The sequence below is a fragment of the Dendropsophus ebraccatus genome, chromosome 10 (assembly GCF_027789765.1).
Source record: "Dendropsophus ebraccatus isolate aDenEbr1 chromosome 10, aDenEbr1.pat, whole genome shotgun sequence".
In the NCBI taxonomy this organism is placed as follows: domain Eukaryota; kingdom Metazoa; phylum Chordata; class Amphibia; order Anura; family Hylidae; genus Dendropsophus; species Dendropsophus ebraccatus.
Genome location: NC_091463.1, coordinates 18,128,064 through 18,151,113, shown reverse-complemented (window position 1 = coordinate 18,151,113; position 23,050 = coordinate 18,128,064). Strand labels below are relative to the sequence as shown.

Below are 23,050 nucleotides of genomic sequence, written 5' to 3'. Positions count from 1 at the left end.
AAAACTGTAGGTGCATGTGACTTGCGTTAAAGGGAACTAATCACCTCAAAAACGCATATATAGCTTTTTAAATGTGCTGTTAGAGCCCACAGCACACTTTCCATACATGTTTCTATATACTCCCTGCCTCCCCCATGTAATCCATAAAGTAACTTTATAAAACTGGCGCCCGGTATGCAAATTACATCAGGTAGTCACCTGGGCGGTGTTCGGCTAGATGGTAGTCACAGTCAGTCCGGGTCCCCTGGGCGTTCTTCGGCGGTAATCACGCCCCTCTGGGCGTGATTCAAATCACCCAGTAGCTCCGACGTCACTCGGGAGCGCGCCGTGCACTATGTCAGCGCGCCGTGCACTATGTCGGCGCGCCTATGTTCTTACGCCGCCGCGCATGCGCAGTACAGCCGCTCCCATTCAGGCTGTACTGCGCCTGTGCAGAATAGCCTCGAACTCCGGCTCGCACTGAGTTCGAGGCTATTCTGCACAGGCGCAGTACAGCCTGAATGGGAGCGGCTGTACTGCGCATGCGCTGCGGCGTAAGAACATAGGCGCGCCGACGTCGTGCACGGCGCGCTCCCGAGTGACGTCGGAGCTACTGGGTGATTTGAATCACGCCCAGAGGCGCGTGATTACCGCCGAAGAACGCCCAGGGGACCCGGACTGACTGTGACTACCATCTAGCCGAACACCGCCCAGGTGACTACCTGATGTAATTTGCATACCGGGCGCCAGTTTTATAAAGTTACTTTATGGATTACATGGGGGAGGCAGGGAGTATATAGAAACATGTATGGAAAGTGTGCTGTGGGCTCTAACAGCACATTTAAAAAGCTATATATGCGTTTTTGAGGTGATTGGTTCCCTTTAAGATCAGTGCTGTGCAACCAAAACTTCATCAAAGTTGTATATTTTGCAGCTGTGCGACCACACTGATAATCATGAAGTTCAGTGTATTATTTCTATCATCATGTCACACAACCAAAGCCATTATATAGTCCTAGCTGTATGGTGCTGAGCTGCAATACCACACACAACCTGTAAACTGGGTGGTGCTGTTTCTGCAAGGAATCTCCATGTTTTTCTAATGATCTTTAACCCCTTTAAGCCCTGGACGCAGGAATAAGAATACACAACCAATGTGAGCAGAGCCCCATAGACGCACACACTGTTTAGTATCCGTGTTTAAATGCAGAAGAAGCATTAGAAGATCCCTGTGCATAAGAGCTTACACTCTAAAGAAAAGAAGGGGCAGAAACAGTACTCAGGGTTACTATTTACTTTGCCTTAGTGACTTTTAGGGAAGAAAGCCTGCAGCGTCTTATCAGATTTCATCAGGCCGGCCCCGGGCGTCTTGGGAAGCGATGATGTGGCAGTCTCAGTAGATGGGCAGTGACGCAGCAGAGCCATGTGTATCACCGCTGCCAGAATCCACAGTGGCCGTACAGCAGCCACCCCTCTGCTTATTTATCATGGGTGGAAAACTGAGAAAGTTGCTGAAATGTAGATTGCAGGCGGCAGGGCGGGGGAGCCTGCTCCATATACATTATATAGGTGCACACTGTAGATTGGTGGGGGGGAGCTGACTCCATATACATTATATAGGTGCACACTGTAGATTGGTGGGGGGAGCCTGCTTCATATACAATATATAGGTGCACACTGTAGATTGGTGGGGGGAGCTGACTCCATATACAATATATAGGTGCACACTGTAGATTGGTGGAGAGGGAAGCCTGCTCCATATATATAGGTGCACACTGTAGATTGGTGGGGGGAGCCTGCTCCATATATACATTATATAGGTGCACACTGTAGATTGGTGGAGAGGGAAGCCTGCTCCATATATATAGGTGCACACTGTAGATTGGTGGGGGGGAGCCTGCTCCATATACATTATATAGGTGCACACTGTAGATTGGTGGGGGGAGCTGACTCCATATACATTATATAGGTGCACACTGTAGATTGGTGGGGGGAGCCTGCTTCATATACAATATATAGGTGCACACTGTAGATTGGTGGGGGGAGCCTGCTCCATATACATTATATAGGTGCACACTGTAGATTGGTGGGGGGGAGCCTGCTCCATATACATTATATAGGTGCACACTGTAGATTGGTGGGGGGAGCTGACTCCATATACATTATATAGGTGCACACTGTAGATTGGTGGGGGGAGCCTGCTTCATATACAATATATAGGTGCACACTGTAGATTGGTGGGGGGAGCCTTCTCCATATGTATTATATATGTGCACACTGTAGATTGGTGGGGGGGGCCTGCTCCATATACATTATATAGGTGCACACTGTAGATTGGTGGGGGGGAGCCTGCTCCATATACATTATATAGGTGCACACTGTAGATTGGTGGGGGGAGCCTTCTCCATATGTATTATATAGCTGCACACTGTAGATTGGTGGGGGGGGGCTGCTCCATATACATTATATAGGTGCACACTGTAGATTGGTGGGGGGGGGAGCCTGCTCCATATACAATATATAGGTGCACACTGTAGATTGGTGGGGGGGAGCTGACTCCATATACATTATATAGGTGCACACTGTAGATTGGTGGGGGGAGCCTGCTTCATATACAATATATAGGTGCACACTGTAGATTGGTGGGGGGAGCTGACTCCATATACAATATATAGGTGCACACTGTAGATTGGTGGAGAGGGAAGCCTGCTCCATATATATAGGTGCACACTGTAGATTGGTGGGGGGAGCCTGCTCCATATATACATTATATAGGTGCACACTGTAGATTGGTGGAGAGGGAAGCCTGCTCCATATATATAGGTGCACACTGTAGATTGGTGGGGGGGAGCCTGCTCCATATACATTATATAGGTGCACACTGTAGATTGGTGGGGGGAGCTGACTCCATATACATTATATAGGTGCACACTGTAGATTGGTGGGGGGAGCCTGCTTCATATACAATATATAGGTGCACACTGTAGATTGGTGGGGGGAGCCTGCTCCATATACATTATATAGGTGCACACTGTAGATTGGTGGGGGGGAGCCTGCTCCATATACATTATATAGGTGCACACTGTAGATTGGTGGGGGGAGCTGACTCCATATACATTATATAGGTGCACACTGTAGATTGGTGGGGGGAGCCTGCTTCATATACAATATATAGGTGCACACTGTAGATTGGTGGGGGGAGCCTTCTCCATATGTATTATATATGTGCACACTGTAGATTGGTGGGGGGGGCCTGCTCCATATACATTATATAGGTGCACACTGTAGATTGGTGGGGGGGAGCCTGCTCCATATACATTATATAGGTGCACACTGTAGATTGGTGGGGGGAGCCTTCTCCATATGTATTATATAGCTGCACACTGTAGATTGGTGGGGGGGGGCTGCTCCATATACATTATATAGGTGCACACTGTAGATTGGTGGGGGGGGAGCCTGCTCCATATACAATATATAGGTGCACACTGTAGATTGGTGGGGGGAGCCTGCTCCATATACATTATATAGGTGCACACTGTAGATTGGTGGGGGGAGCCTGCTCCATATACATTATATAGGTGCACACTGTAGATTGGTGGGGGGAGCCTGCTCCATATACATTATATAGGTGCACACTGTAGATTGGTGGGGGGAGCCTGCTCCATATATATAGGTGCACACTGTAGATTGGTGGGGGGAGCCTGCTTCATATACAATATATAGGTGCACACTGTAGATTGGTGGAGAGGGAAGCCTGCTCCATATACATTATATAGGTGCACACTGTAGATTGGTGGAGAGGGAAGCCTGCTCCATATATATAGGTGCACACTGTAGATTGGTGGGGGGGAGCCTGCTCCATATATATTTTATAGGTGCACACTGTAGATTGGTGGGGGGGAGCCTGCTCCATATATATTATATAGGTGCACACTGTAGATTGGTGGGGGAAGCCTGCTCCATATACACATTATATAGGTGCACACTGTAGATTGGTGGGGGGGGGGGGAGCCTGCTCCATATATACATTATATAGGTGCACACTGTAGATTGGTGGGGGGGGGAGCCTGCTCCATATATATTATATAGGTGCACACTGTAGATTGGTGGGGGGGGGGGGAGCCTGCTCCATATATATTATATAGGTGCACACTGTAGATTGGTGGAGAGGGAAGTCGCTCCATATATATAGGTGCACACTGTAGATTGGTGGAGGGGGAGCCTGCTCCATATATATTATATAGGTGCACACTGTAGATTGGTGGGGGAAGCCTGCTCCATATACACATTATACAGGTGCACACTGTAGATTGGTGGGGGGGGGGGGGAGCCTGCTCCATATATACATTATATAGGTGCACACTGTAGATTGGTGGGGGGGGGGGAACCTGCTCCATATATATTATATAGGTGCACACTGTAGATTGGTGGGGGGGGGGAGCCTGCTCCATATATATTATATAGGTGCACACTGTAGATTGGTGGTGGGGGGGGGAGCCTGCTCCATATACATTATATAGGTGCACACTGTAGATTGGTGGTGGGGGGGAGCCTGCTCCATATATATTATATAGGTGCACACTGTAGATTGGTGGGGGGGGGGGGAGCCTGCTCCATACACATTATATAGGTGCACACTGTAGATTGGTGGGGGGGGGGAGCCTGCTCTATATATTTTATATAGGTGCACACTGTAGATTGGTGGGGGGGAGCCTGCTCCATACACATTATATAGGTGCACACTGTAGATTGGTGGTGGGGGGGGAGCCTGCTCCATATACATTATATAGGTGCACACTGTAGATTGGTGGGGGGGGGGGGGAGCCTGCTCCATATACACATTATACAGGTGCACACTGTAGATTGGTGGGGGGGGGGGAGCCTGCTCCATACACATTATATAGGTGCACACTGTAGATTGGTGGTGGGGGGGGAGCCTGCTCCATATACATTATATAGGTGCACACTGTAGATTGGTGGGGGGGGGGGAGCCTGCTCCATATATATTATATAGGTGCACACTGTAGATTGGTGGGGGGGGGGGAGCCTGCTCCATACACATTATATAGGTGCACACTGTAGATTGGTGGGGGGGGGGGGAGCCTGCTCTATATATTTTATATAGGTGCACACTGTAGATTGGTGGGGGGGAGCCTGCTCCATACACATTATATAGGTGCACACTGTAGATTGGTGGGGGGGGGGGGAGCCTGCTCTATATATTTTATATAGGTGCACACTGTAGATTGGTGGGGGGGAGCCTGCTCCATATACATTATATAGGTGCACACTGTAGATTGGTGGGGGGGGAGGGGAGCCTGCTTCATATACAATATATAGGTGCACACTGTAGATTGATGGGGGGGGCCTGCTCCATATACATTATATAGGTGCACACTGTAGATTGGTGGGGGGGGAGGGGAGCCTGCTCCATATACATTATATAGGTGCACACTGTAGATTGGTGGGGGGGAGCCTGCTCCATATATATTATATAGGTGCACACTGTAGATTGGTGGGGGGAGCCTGCTCCATATATATTATATAGGTGCACACTGTAGATTGGTGGGGGGAGCTGACTCCATATACATTATATAGGTGCACACTGTAGATTGGTGGAGAGGGAAGCCTGCTCCATATATATTATATAGGTGCACACTGTAGATTGGTGGGGGGGGGGAGCCTGCTCCATATACATTATATAGGTGCACACTGTAGATTGGTGGGGGGAGCCTGCTCCATATATATTATATAGGTGCACACTGTAGATTGATGGGGGGGGGCCTGCTCCATATACATTATATAGGTGCACACTGTAGATTGGTGGGGGGGGGAGCCTGCTCCATATACATTATATAGGTGCACACTGTAGATTGATGGGGGGGGCCTGCTCCATATACATTATATAGGTGCACACTGTAGATTGGTGGGGGGGGGAGGGGAGCCTGCTCCATATACATTATATAGGTGCACACTGTAGATTGGTGGGGGGGAGCCTGCTCCATATATATTATATAGGTGCACACTGTAGATTGGTGGGGGGAGCCTGCTCCATATATATTATATAGGTGCACACTGTAGATTGGTGGAGAGGGAAGCCTGCTCCATATATATTATATAGGTGCACACTGTAGATTGGTGGGGGGGGGAGCCTGCTCCATATACATTATATAGGTGCACACTGTAGATTGGTGGGGGGAGCCTGCTCCATATATATTATATAGGTGCACACTGTAGATTGGTGGGGGGAGCCTGCTCCATATATATTATATAGGTGCACACTGTAGATTGGTGGAGAGGGAAGCCTGCTCCATATATATTATATAGGTGCACACTGTAGATTGGTGGGGGGAGTCTGCTCTGTATACACAGTATATAGGCCTGCGTTGTCCGCACATGTGTCCTGTCATTACACCTCTTATTTACATTGTGCATCCCACTTGCAAGCTGCTATGAGTGCTTATATCCGTTCTGCACATAGCTGAAGCCTGTATGGAGCAAATATGATCTGATGATGATGTCTGGGGCAGTATAATGGCTCAGAGGTTAGATATGTTGCTTTGCAGCGCGAAGTCCTGGTCTCACGTCCAACATACGAAGGTGATGTGACGTCTGTACAATGCTGCAAGATATGAGTGCTGTAGAAGTAAAATTTAAGTTTAAAGTGGGTTTCCAGGATCCAAAATATATAGCTGCCTTTTGTGTGTGTGTGTGTGTGTGTGTGTGTATATATATATATATATATATATATATATATATATAAATTTTTTTCTACTCCCTATCAGTAGTCTAGACAAATAAAAGGGGAACCTAGATGTTGCAAAGCCATGGTGGCAGTTGTAGTTATGCAACAGCTGGAGGGCCGCAGGTTCCCCTCCTGACCGAGCTCACCAGGGAGTCCGTCTGGTCATTCCTTATATATGGGAGGTCATTGACCGTGACCACCCTGAGCCCCCTGTATACACAGCTCTCAGCCATGATGCCTCATGCTTTATCATGTGCTGCGGTGACCCTGTATCTACTCTTCAGAGGGTCTGACCAGTCGTCATGCTCAGATATCTAATGTCCTTAGGAAGCTGCTGTTGTTGTGGTCCTGGGCTGGGGGCAGCCACATGGTCCTGATTATCCTGCTCCTCTGACTTGCGGCCCCCTCCCCCACCACCGCCATGCAGGCTTGTTTTGATGGGTCACTAGATTAGGGGGATGTAATGAATGGGAATAGTTCAAAGGAAATTCCTGCAGACTGCATAAGGCCCTTTTTGTCTAGGGGGCAAAATCCCAATAAGTTAAAAAAAAAAAATTCCTTTCAGTTTAATTAAATTTATTTAAAAACTTTATAACTCCCATCACATTGAGAGATGTCCACGTTCCTTTGATGAATCTGGTTTCTCTTTCATCCTCAGACCTCTTACCTCCTGGGGTGTGCAACCTTTTGAATTCATCCACCATCTACGCCAACAATGAAGTGTGTCTTGGAGACATAGAGATCTATGGCTTTGACTATGACTATACCCTGGCGTTGTACTCTAATGCACTGCACTCCATGATCTTCAACACTGCCAGGGACTTCCTGGTGCAGCAGTACAAGGTAGGGGGGTACTAACCAAGGTGGTCCTGAGGGGAACACATGGTATAGCGTGAAGGGTGGCAGAACGATGACTGACACACCTGAGGCTGCTTATCTGCAGAGAAAATATCATATTCATAAGGTTGCCAGTCTTGTCTTATAACATGCGCAATGACCCTTTATCATTGGTTGGAGCTATGGGTACATGTGGTGTAAGGGGGGGTACACAATAGGTGATTACATAAGAATAAGAGGGGATTTATCAAACATGGTGTGAAGTAGAATTGGCTCAGTTGCCCCTAGCAACCAATCAGATTCCACCTCTCACTTTCCCAAGAATCTGAGGAATGAAAAGTGGAATCTGATTGGTTGCTAGGGGCAACTGAGCAAGTTCTACTTTACACCAGTTTGATAAATCTCCCCCAAGATCTCCTTGTGCTCAGTTGGGGCTTGTTTACATGGAAGTTTATGGAGCTCATGCAGCTGCTTTCCCTATGTACAAAAGAATCAGACAGATAAATTCTAATATGCCATATCCTTACCCTCATCCCTCCCCCAACCTCTGTCAGACAGGGCCTTAACGGGAACCAGTTTAATTGAAAATCCAGTGCACTCTGCCGACATGGTGTTATAGAGCAGGAGGAGCTGAACTGATTGATGTACGGAATTCTAGTTAAAGAGGATGTACCACCTGGTACACCCTCTTTAACCTGAACCCACAGATCGATCGGCGCCGGCACGGGGAAGCCGGTGCCGCGGTTCATTTTTCGGACCGCCGCCCGGTTCCTGTGCACGGCGCCGTTCGATCCAGCGGTACCGGCCGGTGCCGAAGCACTGGAGGTCGGCCCCCTGTATGACGCGGCTCCATTCATTCTAAGCGAGCTGCGTCATACAGGGGAGGGAATTCCCTCCCACTGGGGGCGGCCCGGGCGACCTCCAGTGCTTCAGCACCGGCCGGCACCGCTGGATCGAACGGCGCCGTGCACTGGAACCGGGCGGCAGTCCGAAAAATGAACCGCGGCACCGGCTTCCCCGTGCCGGCGCCGATCGATCGTCGGTTCAGGTTAAAGAGGATGTATTGGGTGGTACATCCTCTTTAAAAAAAACAAAAACATGTATCATTGTGTATACAAAGTTGTTTGTCTTTGTAGGACCGCCTACTGGACTCCTAAACTCAGAATGAGCAGATCTTCAGAGGAATTAATTTCTAGTTGCATTACATTTATTCACACAAAACTATATATTAATCTGCTCGGCGTCTCCCCCACTATAACACGCGTCAGCATTCTCAGTATAACAGGTTCCCTTTAAGGGCCAAACCTTTTTTACTTGACTGATCTAACCTTGCATAGCGATGAAATGATCAGAGGAAGATGGCCATTTCCATACGTGACACTGTTGTTTCTGCTTCCTAGTATCCAAAGGGAATCTTGAAGTACGAGTATCTGCCCAACTTTGCAGTGCGAGGTCTGCACTACGACATGAATAAGGTAATGGCGGCTTATCAGCTTATCTGTAGAGTAGGGTCAGATTAGCATGAATGGGGCTCAGGATTTTGGAGAGTGGCCAGAAGCAATGTTTACTCCTCCATACTGTCCTATGTGCTGGAGGCTGCTGATAGCTGCTGCTGGGATCCACCAGATAACAAGCACATGGCGGAGATCTCACTCAGCATGTGGGGCCCAGGCTATATGTGCTGTAAAACCGGCCATAAATTACTCCACTTATGCTCTCTTGTTTACATGGACCTTCCTGTCAGGGTTATGTATGGAGCATAACTCATTGCTGTTCTCCTAGTATCTGTCCCTGCCAAATGGTATGGGGAATTAGGAAGAGCCTGGACCCCATAGCCCTGTCCCCTGTGGTGTCTGGCAGCCCATCCTTTAAGGCAAGGATGGTGAACTTTAGCCCCCCAGCTGTTGCAAAACTACAATTCCTATCATGCCTTGACAGCCAAAGCTAACGCTTTGGCTCTCCGGGCATGATAGAAATTGTAATTTTACAACAGCTAGAGGGCTTGAGTTTGACACCTCTGTGCTAACACATCCCATAGACTTATTTTGTGCATATATGTATACATCATGTATGTATGTCTTGTATACATCATGTATGTATCATAGGTGTGCATATGTTTGTCTGTATATTATATGATCCTCCATTGTCTTGGTACAGGGACTTCTCATGAAGATAGATGCCTACCACTACATCGAGCTGGGCACAGTATACAGGTAGGTGTATAATAATGGCCGTTCCATATGACCGTATGGTGGTCAGTTGCTGTGACGTAGCAACTGACGTAGCAACATGACGTATAGCCATACTCGTGACGTTGGGCAGTTCTTGTCCCTCTTTTCTAGCGTGGTGTGTTCTCCTAACCTTTCATGCTGTAAAATTAACCTGATCTGCCTCCCTCCCCATTCACCAGGGGCCTCAGGCCGGTCCCAGATGAGGAGGTGATGGATATGTATCATGGAACAAACCACATCCCGCTTCACCAGGTCAGCGGGTTTTACGGCAAGGTAAGGACTTAACACGCGGTGGGCTTCTAAGATTGGTCGGTGCAGTTTGCTATCGAGAGTCTACTGACCAAGCTGCTCGCTATCCTAATACTTTTTTTTTTTTTTTTTTTTTTTTTTTTTTTTTTTTGCTACCGCATGTCCTTATATAATGTAGCTAGGCCTGTTTAAGCTAATGGGGTTGATTGCAACTCCCCGCATATCTTATCGGTACAAGGAGGCATTTGTCTTGTTGCTTTGTACATTTTAAACTTTCTCTATGACCCCATAGGCATCTAATGATTATAACAGATGTCATGTGATGCCTTAATGCAATTAAGCAGATGGCTTAAAGGGATTTTCCCATCTTGGCGAGATCTTGGTTGCCTTAAGCCTGCTGGCAGATGTGGTGGAACAAGCTGGTTTACACTTTTTACACACAAATATATTTTTTATATTTAATATATATATATTTTTTAAAATATTTTACACAACTTTGTATAACTTTGACTGTTATGTAAACCGAATAGCTGTTCGGGCAACTCCCATTAGTCAGGAAGACAAAAACCAGCCAAGCCGTCTTATCCAATTTGTATAACCTCACTAACTGCAGGCGCGAGCAGGTCCTATGGTTCGGGGAGCCCCTGTATTTAGATGGGATTACCCCTTTAAGTGATGAAGATCGACCGCAGGGAAGAGGAACAGAATGTGCCCAATCTAGATTACTATATACAATGGTTTGTAATGGTTTCTGGTCTGATTCTAACCATCTTTAGTGATCCAGCAAGAAGATCTTTATAGTCCTTTCTATAACCTTAAATGCTGTATTCAGATGTAAATGACAAAACGTCTGTCTGATATTACCAGGTTTATTACTGGTATCGTTGACTTGGGGTGTCTCCTTTTTTTTTAGGGTCCTGCTATTAAACAGTACATGGACATCTTCTCCCTGCCCGAGATGACCCTCTTGGCCGTGGCCAATGACTTTTTCATCAGCAATGACATAGATTATGATCCGGTCCATCTCTACAAGGACGTCACTGTAAGTTTTGTAATAGTATTCTGTTTAGGTAGCCCTTCTAGATTGATGTGGTGCAAAACTGCAATTCCCAGCAGAAATTGCAGTTTTGCAGCAGCTGGAAGGTCACAACATGGGCATCAATCTACAGTATTCTCAATCCTATTGTAAGGAATGTGTAGGGTCTGTGTGTCTGGAGGGGGGTGGGCTCACTGATCCCACCCTTGTTTTTCACAAAAAAAAGTTCTGCCTCAAACCAGCGTAGACTGGAAATGCTGAGTCGAGGTGGTGGAGGTTTTGAGGAAGCTTCTCCTACTTGTTTTGGTTTTCGCTGGCCGCCCTGCCCCCTTTTCCCCCCTCATAGTACTTGTCAGGCTGAGGCACAGTAACCCTCACAAGAACATTATGTGCCAGAACGTGAGCGTGTGATGTAAGCCTCCGCAGATGTTTATCGCACCAGTAAGATGAGACGTCCTCCTTCCGTCAGTGGGGAGAAGGCTGGCATATTGATAAGGCTAGAACACATGTAGACGTGACTGCATGTGGTGGTTGTGTTTTTGTGTGTGTTGCACTTTATCACCAGTAGATCTTGCCCAGCAAAGCAGCTACATACAGTATTCTCTTTCTATGTGCCTATGAGGGATATAGCCCGGGGGAGAGGTGTAGCGATAATCCTTGACCCTACCCTCACCTTACAGCTGGAAGAGCAGATCTCCGTCACGTTCCCCTCTCACACCTGTGTGGCCTTCATGTCTATTTGCCCTAAAAACCTCATAAGGCAACTGCTGGAGGCTCAATGATGCAGAACACAATGGGTGAGAGTTAATCATCCGAATCACAAGGTGATTCATGTGTTTTATGACCAGAGGTGTGTGTTCTTCACACGTTGACTCGGGGACATGGTGGTGGTGCAGATGGGGCTAGCAATTGTTCACTTAAAAGTTTTATCTATTTTCCTTTCTCTGATAAGAACACAGTGTCCTAGTGTAGGTATATCCCACTGTATTACAGCGCTGCATCAAGGGTTGTATATTACACTCGATAAGTAAGAATAGTGCACATCAAAATGTTGAAAACCTTGATGGAATCCAAAAGGACCCAATTACAATTTTTAGGGTCTACATCTGGCATAACAAAGTGTAGATGTGAATCCCTGGTACTGCAAAAATAAAATAAAAGAATACTCACCTCTCCCCATTCCCCCAACAACTTCGTCCCTAGTGGCAACCCTACAGGAATAGCTTACTACACCGATAACTGGTGACAATGGAGAGCTGAGCAATTGGCTGTCTTGTAGGGCTGGTATAGTAAGTAGGGAGCCAGTACAACGTTGTTCATGGGGGTGATTGGGTAAGGTGAGTATTTTGTTTTTTGGTAGTAGATGAAAAATGAATCTGCTGACATGCCTAATGTTGGCTAAGCACTTATTCGGCCAATGGCTATTCTTCCAAGCTCTCTCGTACCTTTTCCACTGTCTGAGTGTCGGAGGGGAGAGGGGGAGTATACTGCTGGACTGACTATTTGTTGTGGCTTATCTCCTATAAGAATAAAAGTAATGGGCATGCTATAACATGCAGCCCCTTTCTTTCCCTAATATCTGCAGCTAGACGGTATAAACAGTATCCCCAATCTACTGCATATGGGATAACTATCTGATCCTGAAGGGGCCTAGCAGTGGGACCCCTACCGATCGCAGCAACAGCAGTCCATTGTCCAAGTCAATGGAGCCAAAACGTTTCACTACCGCTCTATTTGTTCCCATCGGGACCGTTCCCTTTTCTGTATATTTTAAGGATGTAAACACTGACTGTTCAGAACAACTTATCCCTCACCAAACGGGAAGCCTCTTGGAAACAACATAAAAGTTCTTGGCGTTTAGTCATTGGGGAAGGGTTGGTTTGTATCTATAAAGCAGACTGTAGAATTCCTGTGAAGCCGCTGCAGACGTCCCTATATACTGCGTTGATTTAATATTGTTGGAGCGGAGGAGGGGGGAGTTGTTTGCTGAGGAAATCTGGGACCGTTCATATCCAGGAATTCAGGGAGTCCATATCTAGTTTGTTCAGCGTGGAGGGTTTCAGGTTTCCTTTCTGCTTTTTTACTGTAGCTGTCGAGAAACATTTTGTACTTGGCAAATGTCATGGGAATTAGTAATGGTGTTGTCTTACTGCAGGGATGGGGCACCTCCAGCTGTTGCAAAACTACAATTCCCATCATGCCTGGACAGCCAAAGCCTTCGGCTTTGGCTGTCCAGGCATGATGGGAATTGTAGTTTTGCAACAGCTGGAGGTGCCCTATCTCCCCCCCCCCCCCCCCCCCCCCCCCCCCCCCCCCCCTTCTTACTGTGACCTATTCCTATTCGAGGATGTCAATGAGGCGCCACATAAGCAACAGGAAACAAATAAAATGCATCTCCTAAGAGGCCATATTTTCTGCACCACTTCAGACGTGTAAAGTGCACTTATGTCGACGTCTTAGAGGTGTCAGGGTAACAAGCTTCACCTTGTAAAACCATTGTCTCTTGCAGGATTCCATCCGGGACGTTCACATCAAGGGATTTATGTACAAGTGGATCATGCAGGATCTCGGTGAGTGGCCCCAAATTACCCGCCTAATCTCTCCTCTTAGGGAAAAGTAGGACGTGGCACATACCCATATAGCAGAGCTAAGTCTGTCATTTGACTCCCTTGGCCGGCATTGTTTGTTTGGCATTAAGGCGGATTTCCAGGATACCCTGCCCCCCACCACCTCAGTCAATACGTGGTCTATCTCTGATTATATTTATTTTTCCCTCTCGGTTTTAATTCTTTGCAGTCTATAATCCTTCAATGGCAATGGACGCTCTGTGCACAGACTTCCTTAAGCTGTTTGTTCAGCCCGTCTATATTAACAGCTGCATTGCAAATCATGGAGGGGGCATTGACTTAAAGGGGTTCTTCACCCCTTCAATTTCTTTAAGTCAACTGGTGCCAGAGATTTGTAATTTACGTCTATTAAAAAAAAATCAAGTCTTCCAGCGCTTATCAGCTGCTGTATGTCCTGCAGGAAGTGGTGTATTCTCTCCAGTCTGACACACTGCCCTCTGCTGCCACCTTTGTCCCATGTCAGGATTTGTCCAGAGCAGGAGAGGTTTTCTATGGGGATTTGCTACTTCTCTGCACAGTTCCTGACATGGACAGAGGTGGAGGCAGAGAACACTGTCAGACTGGAGAGAATACACCACTTTCTGCAGGACATACAGCAGCTGATAATTACTGGAAGACTTGGGATTTATTAATAGACATATCTTACATATTACATATCTCTGGCACTTGCAGGGACCAGTTGATCTAAATGAAAAAAACATTTTTTGTGAACTACCCTTTAATAGCAAATGTTTTAATATCTGTCAGGCTGTGTAATAGTCAAACCTGTTACGCAAGGACAACTCTCACTGCACGCTCTGCTGCAAACACATCTCTGCTACGCAGACTCCTGTTTTCCTTGCCGGTTCTTGTTTATTTTGTACTCTGCAGGCAGTCAGCGTCTTATTGTATTGTTGGGTGGGGGGGGGTCTTAAGAGGGATGGGGAATGTCTGATAAATCCCTTCAACAATGTCCTCTTTCAGCAGAACATGAACGTAAAGCGTCACAAGGGTCAGCCGTATGCCCCCAGGCTAAACCTGTCATCGGCTCTTAGGGTCACTAATACGCCCAAACTACAAGTTTTTCGTTTCCCTGCATTCCTGTATATTTGGATATAGACTCCCCACCCCCCATCACATCACATGTCAGGTCTGAGTGATGGGCCTATTGTACGGATGTGACTGCAGGGGGAGAGAACAGTCTGGAATAAGCCGGGGAATAGGCACATATTTAAAGGGGTTATCCCTTAAAAATGGAAACTGCACCCCTCCTGACCTCAGTTTGGGTGTGGGATTTTGAATCTCAGGTCCATTGAGGTGAATTGTAATACCACACACAACCTGAGGACAGGGGTGGCGCTATTTTTCCAGAAAGTAGTTGTGCTTTATATTGCAAATGGTTTCAGTGTTGGTTTATGTAAATGTAACCAGAGATCTTTTGTCTCTAGAAAATTACATCCTCCGAGGGGAAGAGACCTACGCCGTCCTGCACCGTCTGGCCTCTCACGGCAGGAAGCTTTTCCTCATCACAAACAGTCCTTTCAGCTTTGTGTAAGTTGATGTCTGTCTATTGGGCCTTGTTCACATCGGGGTCGGAGATTTTGGAAATCTGTCGGCTGTATATCATGCCCAGAATTACATACAGGGACAGATAACCGATCAAACAAATGATGCCTGCCTTAGTCTATGGACAATTGCAAGGTTATAAATAGTTTTTCTCCAAAGCTCAAGAGTCGGAGGCTCGGCTGAGCTGCAGCATGCACACCACCTTGCTTGGTTTACAGTATGTCCTGTACAATAATCATGCAAGGGGATATGGAAGAAGTAAAAGGCGTGAATGCTGCAGCTCAGCCCGCCCTTGGACTCGTGAGCTTAGAATGAAAACATAATTTTATAACTTTGCAACCAGTCATTTGGCTTTGGCTTCAAATCTTTGTCAGATAATTTGTCAGATAATCTTTCTGTGTAAATGGACCCTAAGGCAGCAGGTATCATTTTGTTTTATTTCCCTAACTGCCCATATCTGCAGCTCCAGACATGATCTATAGAGCTGATAGATTCCCTTTAAATCCTCCTCATGGTCTATAATGTGACCTTTAAGATAAAAGGGTTTCCATCATGTAACCTGATGACCTATGCCATTACGTTCTGATCCGTGGGGGTTCATCTCCAGGATGGCCCACTGATTCCCTTTAAAGTTTTTCTTATTTTTTTCCCCCTTGTACGTTGTTGCTCCCAGTAACCTGCTGAGTAAGGAACCGTAACTCTGCTCCATTGAAGTCAGTGACCCCATGTGCGTCCCCTGCAGAGCTACAGGGTAATACTGAGCTGGCACTGCAGCGGCATCCAGCAGGGCAACGGCAGCCCCTTCACTTTCAGAATAGATCAGGGTCTCAGCTGTCGGACCCCCACTGAATGCAATGTCACATGCTTGTAATAATGCTTCACTTTGTCATAGGCAACCCCTTTAAGAGCAGTTTAGTTTAATATAGAGACCATGTGTAACTGGAAATAGCTTCCCTCGCAGAGGGGTTGTTCCTATGGCGGCTCTACTTTAAATGTGTTATCCAGGAGTAGAAAACCATAACTTTACTCTTTCAAAAATGGTGCCACCCCCTGTCCACAGGATGTATGTGGTATTACAAATGAGGGCAAGATTGGTGCTCTTTCTGAAAGAAACAAAACCCGTTTTTTTTCTAATGCTGGACAAACCCTTTAAGTGATAACTTGGTATAGTAAAGCAATAGCGGCTGTGGAATCTCCAAGCTAATGACTTCTGTGCATGTATTCTCATCCCACAGGGACAAAGGAATGAAGTACATGGTGGGCAAGGACTGGAGGGACTTCTTTGATGTTGTGATTGTTCAAGCAGACAAACCCAATTTCTTCAATGACTGCATTAAGTAAGTTCCCATGATGGATTCACTGATTATAGCTCGTAGGGAAGTGACCATTGGGTACGGACAAGAGGAGGGGATGGGTGAAAGCCACAGACTTTTTACCCACGCTTTATCTGCTTGGACAAAACCTGATGTCTGTTTTTGAGTAGTTATATGCACTACTTCATGGGTTCTCAACATGTCTTGTAGTCAGTGAATGGGACCACCAGTGTTTATTTCTAGTGCATGGGAATTTTTCCTGGTCATGTGACGGACCTTTAAGAGCGCAGCATGTTAGTTTCCCAGCCTGTTTCAGGCCCGGCTCTAGTAACTCGATGAGAGAAGTTTATAAAGAGCGGCGTCTTGTATGCATAAAGAATTGGCGATGTTTGTGCTGTTGCCAGCTATCCCTTTTTAATAGACAGTGATCATTGGATTGTTCCATTTTTATCAGATTGGATTGACTGCGGAGAGTATTGGTGCGTTAACACAGAGATTTATCTGACCGATTTTGGAAGCCAAAGCCAGAAACAGACTATAGAGATCAGGTCATAAAGGAAAGACTGAGGTTTCTCCTCTTTTCAAATACATTCCTGGTTTTGGCTTCCAAAATCTGTCGGATAAATCCCTGTGTAAACGCACCATATCTCTTCTATTGTAGGATTTGGTCTGTGTGCAGTAAGGCCCTATTACACGATGCGGTGATCAGCAGTATTCGTGTAATAATATACAATAATCAGCTGATATGAACTATGTCAGCTGATCGTTGTCTGTACATGTTGAAAGACAAACGACTAAAGGCCCTATTCCACGGAACGATTATCGGCCGTATTCGGACGACATTGGCCATTACGGACGATAATGGTCCAGTGGAATAGACATAGTTTATGTCCGCTGATCGTTGTGTCACTTGTTTTTCAAACATGTTGAAAAACAAATGACTGTGATAGCAGCGATCTGCTGCTGCCCCATGGAATAGGAGCGGTGGCAGCAGACCACCACTATCCTCTATGGCCTGCCCGGACGATCTAGCGATCATCCAGGCATTATACCCGCACTCACCCACTCAGTGCCGACACGTGGAATAGCTGCAGCAGCGAGCGGGGAACGAGGAGCAAACGATCGCTTACAGCACTCATTTGCTCCTCCTCGTGGAATAGGGGCTTTAGGCAGCAGACCATTGCTATTTTCTATGGGATATCTGGACGATCTAGTGATCACCCAGGCAGCTCCCTGCGGCCCCCTGACTCTTACTCGCTTGCAATGCAATAGCAACAGCAATAGCGTGCAATAGCGCCAGCAGCAAGCGGGGAACGAGGAGCAAACGAGTGCTGACAACGCTCGTTTGCCCCTTCCAATCGCCCCATATAATAGGGGCTTTACACAACAGCGCTGCAGGGAAATTAAAGGGGTTATCAAGCACTTCAAAAACATAGCCACTAGCTTCCAAAGACAGCACCACTCTTGTCTCCAGTTTGGGTGCCGGTTTTGCAACTTGGTTCCATAGAAGTGAATGGAGCTTAATTTGCAAACCACACCTGACCTGGAGACAAGAGTGATGCTGTCTCTGGAGGAAAGTGGCCATGTTTTTGTACTGCTGGATAACCCTTTTAAACAGTAGCCACTGTTTCCCTTATTGGTTACTACTGACTGCATTCTATTGTGGAAGGGGCACCCTGTGATCTGTTTTTGTCTGGGTACCTTTAATGGTGTATTCCATCTGGACCTGTTATGCCCTCTCCATCTCTAGTATGGGAAGCCAAAAATCGTGGCTGATAGGAGGTGTCTGCCTCGTATTTATTGTCTAAGAAGGCAGCTTTTGCCTTCATAGAGGCTGAATGGAATAGTGCGACCCATAGCTCCATTCTGCTGCTATTTAGAGGTTCCTTTACCAGAGATTGTGGTGGCTACTGTGGACAAGGCAACTTGTCCAGATGAGAATACCTCTTTAACAAGGGATTTCTATGGTGGACAACCCCTTTAAGCCTGTGACACAGAGCCTGCAGTGAGAGAATATACGTATTAGGGGAAAGGCTTCAGTGTAGATGTGCATGTTATTTCCCCGTTACTGTTACATGACTGGTGTTTGTCAGGCCCCGTACATAGTCACTGGGGGTAGCCGAGCTGTCGGGTGACTCGGGTCAGTTACATAAACTGAATGTGAGGTTACAGGATAAATCTAATTTCCTCATACGGGGACCGTCCTGTAGACCTCACTTGTTGTACCCTGATGCCCGCTCTGTGCCAGGCTTTATCCTATTAAACCATTACCCAGCTTGGTGCCAACCTCCTGTGACACCTCTGGACTTGTTAGTCACGGCCGCACGGTCCTCCAGCCCCGGATTACAATTGTTTCACTGTTAAATGGATTTGGCGCAGCTCTCGGCAGGATTAGAGCCAGTTTCCTGCTCACATCTTCATCTTGGAGTCTAGACAACAGGGGATGTGTCTGTGTGACGTCCGACTAGAAAGCCTGAATGTGGATGGGCCTGAAGGAGTTAGGAGCTAAAATTAACCCTCTTGTGACCTCCGCAGACCCTTCCGACGAGTGGATGGAAATGGAGACCTGAAGTGGGACCGCATTACTAAACTGGAAAAGGGAGAAGTCTACAAACAGGTAGGTTATTGGCCGACTGGCTGCAAGGGATGTCATCTTAAAGAGGAAATAAAAACAAAGCCACACACCCCCTCAGGTTGTGTGTAGTATTACAACCCCACTTTATTCATATAAGGCTATATTCACGTATTCGTTCTGTCTGAAATTGCTGACACAACATAGAACCTATGGTATTCAATGGCCCCGTTCACACATCCTTACATGTGTACGGGGCCGCGATCCGTGCTGCAAAAAAGGACATGCTGTAAAGCAGACAGCATTTTGCAGCACGGATCGCTAGGGTACTGGAGTGTGACTATAGTGCTCCATGGAGCACGGATCACTACAGATGCACATTTGTTGTGCGGGCTGCGGTCGCGAGCTGCACTACGGATGTGTGAATATAGCCTAAGAGTGGCGCTGGTTCTAGAAGAAAATATTGTGGTTTTCTCTGATCCTAGTTATGTCTGAGGGGTGTGGAGTAACAGTATTCATGCCTCCTCCACCCCTTCCTGCTTGGCTTCTGGTACTGGTTACTGGAGGTCAACCAGTCAAGATGGGGAGGGGCACAGCTCAGTTCCACCTCCTTGACACTTAAAGCGTAACTGTCATGTTTTTTTTTTTTTTTTTTTTATTGCAGAAATCGGTAGTATAAGCGATTTTAAAAAACTCTGTAATAGGTTTCATCAGCCAAAAAAGCCTCCTTCTGTACTCAAGAAGCAATCTCCCAGCCTCCCCCTCTGACTTCTTATCTGTGCATTATCAGGCAAACACGTCTTCATTACAGAGAAGCCAGTGAAGACTGGTTCTGCTCTCTCCATTGTAAGCCTATGGAGGGGGGAGGGGCTGAGGGAGATGAGGGAGCAGGAAGAGGTGACATGAAGGTCAGCTGTTTGTAGACTCTCTGGGCACCTAAAATGCTAAATTTAGGTGTCAGAAAGGTCAGTGCTTATCTATGAACTTACTGAGAGAAGATTGCAGGGTGTTGTGCTGTGCAGGACTGCTCCGTGCTCAGTCACTCCTAACAGCCCCTCCCCTCTCCATAGCCACATAATGGAGACAGAAATCCTGCTTCTTCTGATGTGAGGGGGGAGGCTGGGAGATTGCTTTTTCACTACAGAAGGAAACTTTTAGTACATAAAACCTTAAATCGCTTGAACTGTTGATATTTAATGTTTTCAGAAAAATGACCCTGAAATGACAGTTACGCTTTAAGCTCTGGGCATGATAGAGTAGTGCTTCTCATTCAAATCCTCATAGCCCACCAGCAGGTCATGATTTGAGGATTTCCTTAGAATTTCACAGGTAATCGAATTATAGTCAGTGCATCAGGTATTATCACAGGTGCTCTTTGTATAAATTACCTTGAGTTGGGTTGAGTTGGGGAGGTCCCACTCCTGAGACCATCATTAGACAACTGCTGCAGCCTCTATCGGTTACCAAGCACTGCTCTGTACATCTCCTAGTGGCTGTGTCTGGTACTTCAATTCTCCCTATAGCTCTGTCCTATTCAAATCCAATGTACTGAGCTGCAGTTCCAGGGACAACCACTACAAAGTGTGTGGTGCTGTTTTTTTTATTTAAATTACAATCGATAAAACTTTGCATTCAACTTAAACAGGGGTCACATATAACTACAAGATGCATGACCGCTACTATACACCCAAGGAGGAGCAGTGATGTTTGTTCTCTGGTTTGAAGCTGCTTTTATCACTGATGTTTTGTATTATACAATAATTCAGATATGCCCCCCACCCTCCCATTTTCTACCCATCACTCCACTTTTCTTGTTTGTAATGCAGATCTCTTTTGCAACTTTGGGTGCAAACCTACTTATTATAGGAGCAGTAACCTGTAATAATCAGGATGGCTGATGTCAATGTCTCCATTCATTGACAAATAAGTGCAGAGTCACATGTCTGCTCTATTGTTCTGGGAAGAGTGACAGCCCCCCCCCCCCCCCCAGCTCCGTCACTTCAGAGACTCCTCTGTGACTGCTATTTTAGCATCAGGGGGAGACGTCCTCATCCTGCTCCCCTTCACACCCAGCAGGAAAGAGCCGGCTGTGCATACGTGGTGGTGGTGGTGCTGTCGTCGTCCATCCTGCACGGCCCCCGTATATTACAGGATGTTTTGTATCTCTCGGGATTATAGAAGCCGGAAGGTTCTGGCCACAGTCCAGGTCTGGACAACAAGTTCCAAATCCCAATGACTGACCAGCATGATGGGATTCCCCATGTTGTCATACCTTTTTGGAGTCTATCGATCTAAGTGGTCGTCCACGAATAAAGAAAGCTTGGCTGCTTTCTTTCAAAAACAGCGCCACCCATGTCTTTAGGTTGTGTGTGGTATTACAACCCCCCCCAACTATTTTTGTCCTTTCTGGACTTGGACTTGACCTGATGTTAGTATACATCTAGTGTTACCAGTCAGGTGTGATAGAGACTAAAGCTAGAGAAGATTCACTGTTAAAAAAAAACCAAAAAGCACCGAAGAATCTACTGTACTAGTATGCAGGGCTTGGTGTGTGGTGCGGCTTTGGACTTGGGTGTGCCCGCAGCCCGGTTAGCTGGCCCCTTGTTTTTGCTGACACGGTTGATGACTTAGGGAATTTGTCAGACCGAGCTCCTCACCCTCTCCCGGCCGCAGAACATTGTGTCACTTTATTTACTTCGTCTAAACATCCCGTCCATCTGTCAAGTGGCTGCCGAGTGATTTCTGTGTGTCGCTATTGTTTACGCTAATGTATACAGCCATGTTCTCTCCCCCAGCACACAGCGGGGGTGCTCGGGCCTCCCCTCTATTGATGCTCTATTTGCTGTGTCACCACCTTTCTAGCTGTTCCCATGATTGCCCCTGTGGGCTACGTGATCTCCATAGAGGCCTGCAGAACAAAAAGCCTTGTTTACACTGCAGGCACATATGAACTTGGGCTTAGTTGAGGATGGGGGCTTATCTATTCAGTCACTGCTATGCCTGGTAACTTGGCAAGCTAGGGGTTAAATGGGTGCTCCGGGGGAAGGTTTAAATCAACTGATGTCAGAAAGTTATACAGATGGGAGATCTTCTTTTAATAGAAGTAAATTACAAGTCTTCCAGTACTTATTAGCTGCTGTATGTCCTGCAGGAGGTGGTGTATTCTTTCCAGTCTGACAGTGCTCTCTGCTGCCACATCTGTCCAGAGCAGTAGCAAATTACCATAAAAAACCTCTCCTGCTCTGGACAGTTCCTGACATGGACAGAGGTGGCAGCAGAGAGCACTGTCAGACTGGAAAGAATATATCACTTCCTGCAGGACATACAGCAGCTGACAAGTACTGGAAGACTGGAGATTTTTTAATAGAAGTAAATTACCAATCTGCATAACTTTCTGACAGCAGTTAATCTGAACAGAAAAAATCCAGAGTACTCCTTTTAATCTCATGTAAACTTTGAGATCGGCCATACTATGGTGATGTAGAAGTTCCTTGCACCCATTACATTGACTCCCTATTGCCTAGAAAGAATTAGAATTCTAAGTTTCACCCGCCGGCACCCAATGGTAAGGGGGGGGGGGGAGACACCACCAAGAGAAAGATGGCAGCTGCCGGCCAACCCTAACCCCTGGATCTCTTGTAGTTTGTGAGATCTCTATTTCTATATAGCACTGTCCTACAGCCCCCCACCAATCCTTTTATCTGCCAGTATTAGGAGTGTACAGGGGCTTCTGGCTGTAGGAGCGGAGTAGCCGCATCTATTAAAAGGGTTTCACAAAGTGCAGGAAGGAAACGCTTGGAGAAGTGTCTTGTGCAATAGTCAAGAGGCTGAGATCTCATAGGAAGTGCCAGGAGCAGGGGCTGGCTGGCAAATTTTAGCCTGGGGGGCAAGCACACAGCAGTGGCCCATGAGAAGC

At 46.7% G+C, this 23,050-nt stretch overlaps 1 protein-coding gene across 1 annotated transcript in view; it reads left to right on the top strand.

The window, feature by feature from the left end:
• LOC138802618 (5'-nucleotidase domain-containing protein 2-like) overlaps window positions 1–23,050 on the top strand; it is a 37,749-nt gene that overhangs the window by 3,631 nt on the left and 11,068 nt on the right. The window contains exons 2-10 of the mRNA XM_069986121.1: window positions 7,383–7,567; window positions 8,962–9,036; window positions 9,719–9,774; window positions 9,972–10,065; window positions 10,955–11,083; window positions 13,587–13,647; window positions 15,132–15,234; window positions 16,485–16,586; window positions 19,098–19,179. Coding sequence (XP_069842222.1) covers window positions 7,383–7,567; window positions 8,962–9,036; window positions 9,719–9,774; window positions 9,972–10,065; window positions 10,955–11,083; window positions 13,587–13,647; window positions 15,132–15,234; window positions 16,485–16,586; window positions 19,098–19,179 — 887 coding nt within the window. The remainder of the gene's footprint in view (window positions 1–7,382; window positions 7,568–8,961; window positions 9,037–9,718; window positions 9,775–9,971; window positions 10,066–10,954; window positions 11,084–13,586; window positions 13,648–15,131; window positions 15,235–16,484; window positions 16,587–19,097; window positions 19,180–23,050) is intronic.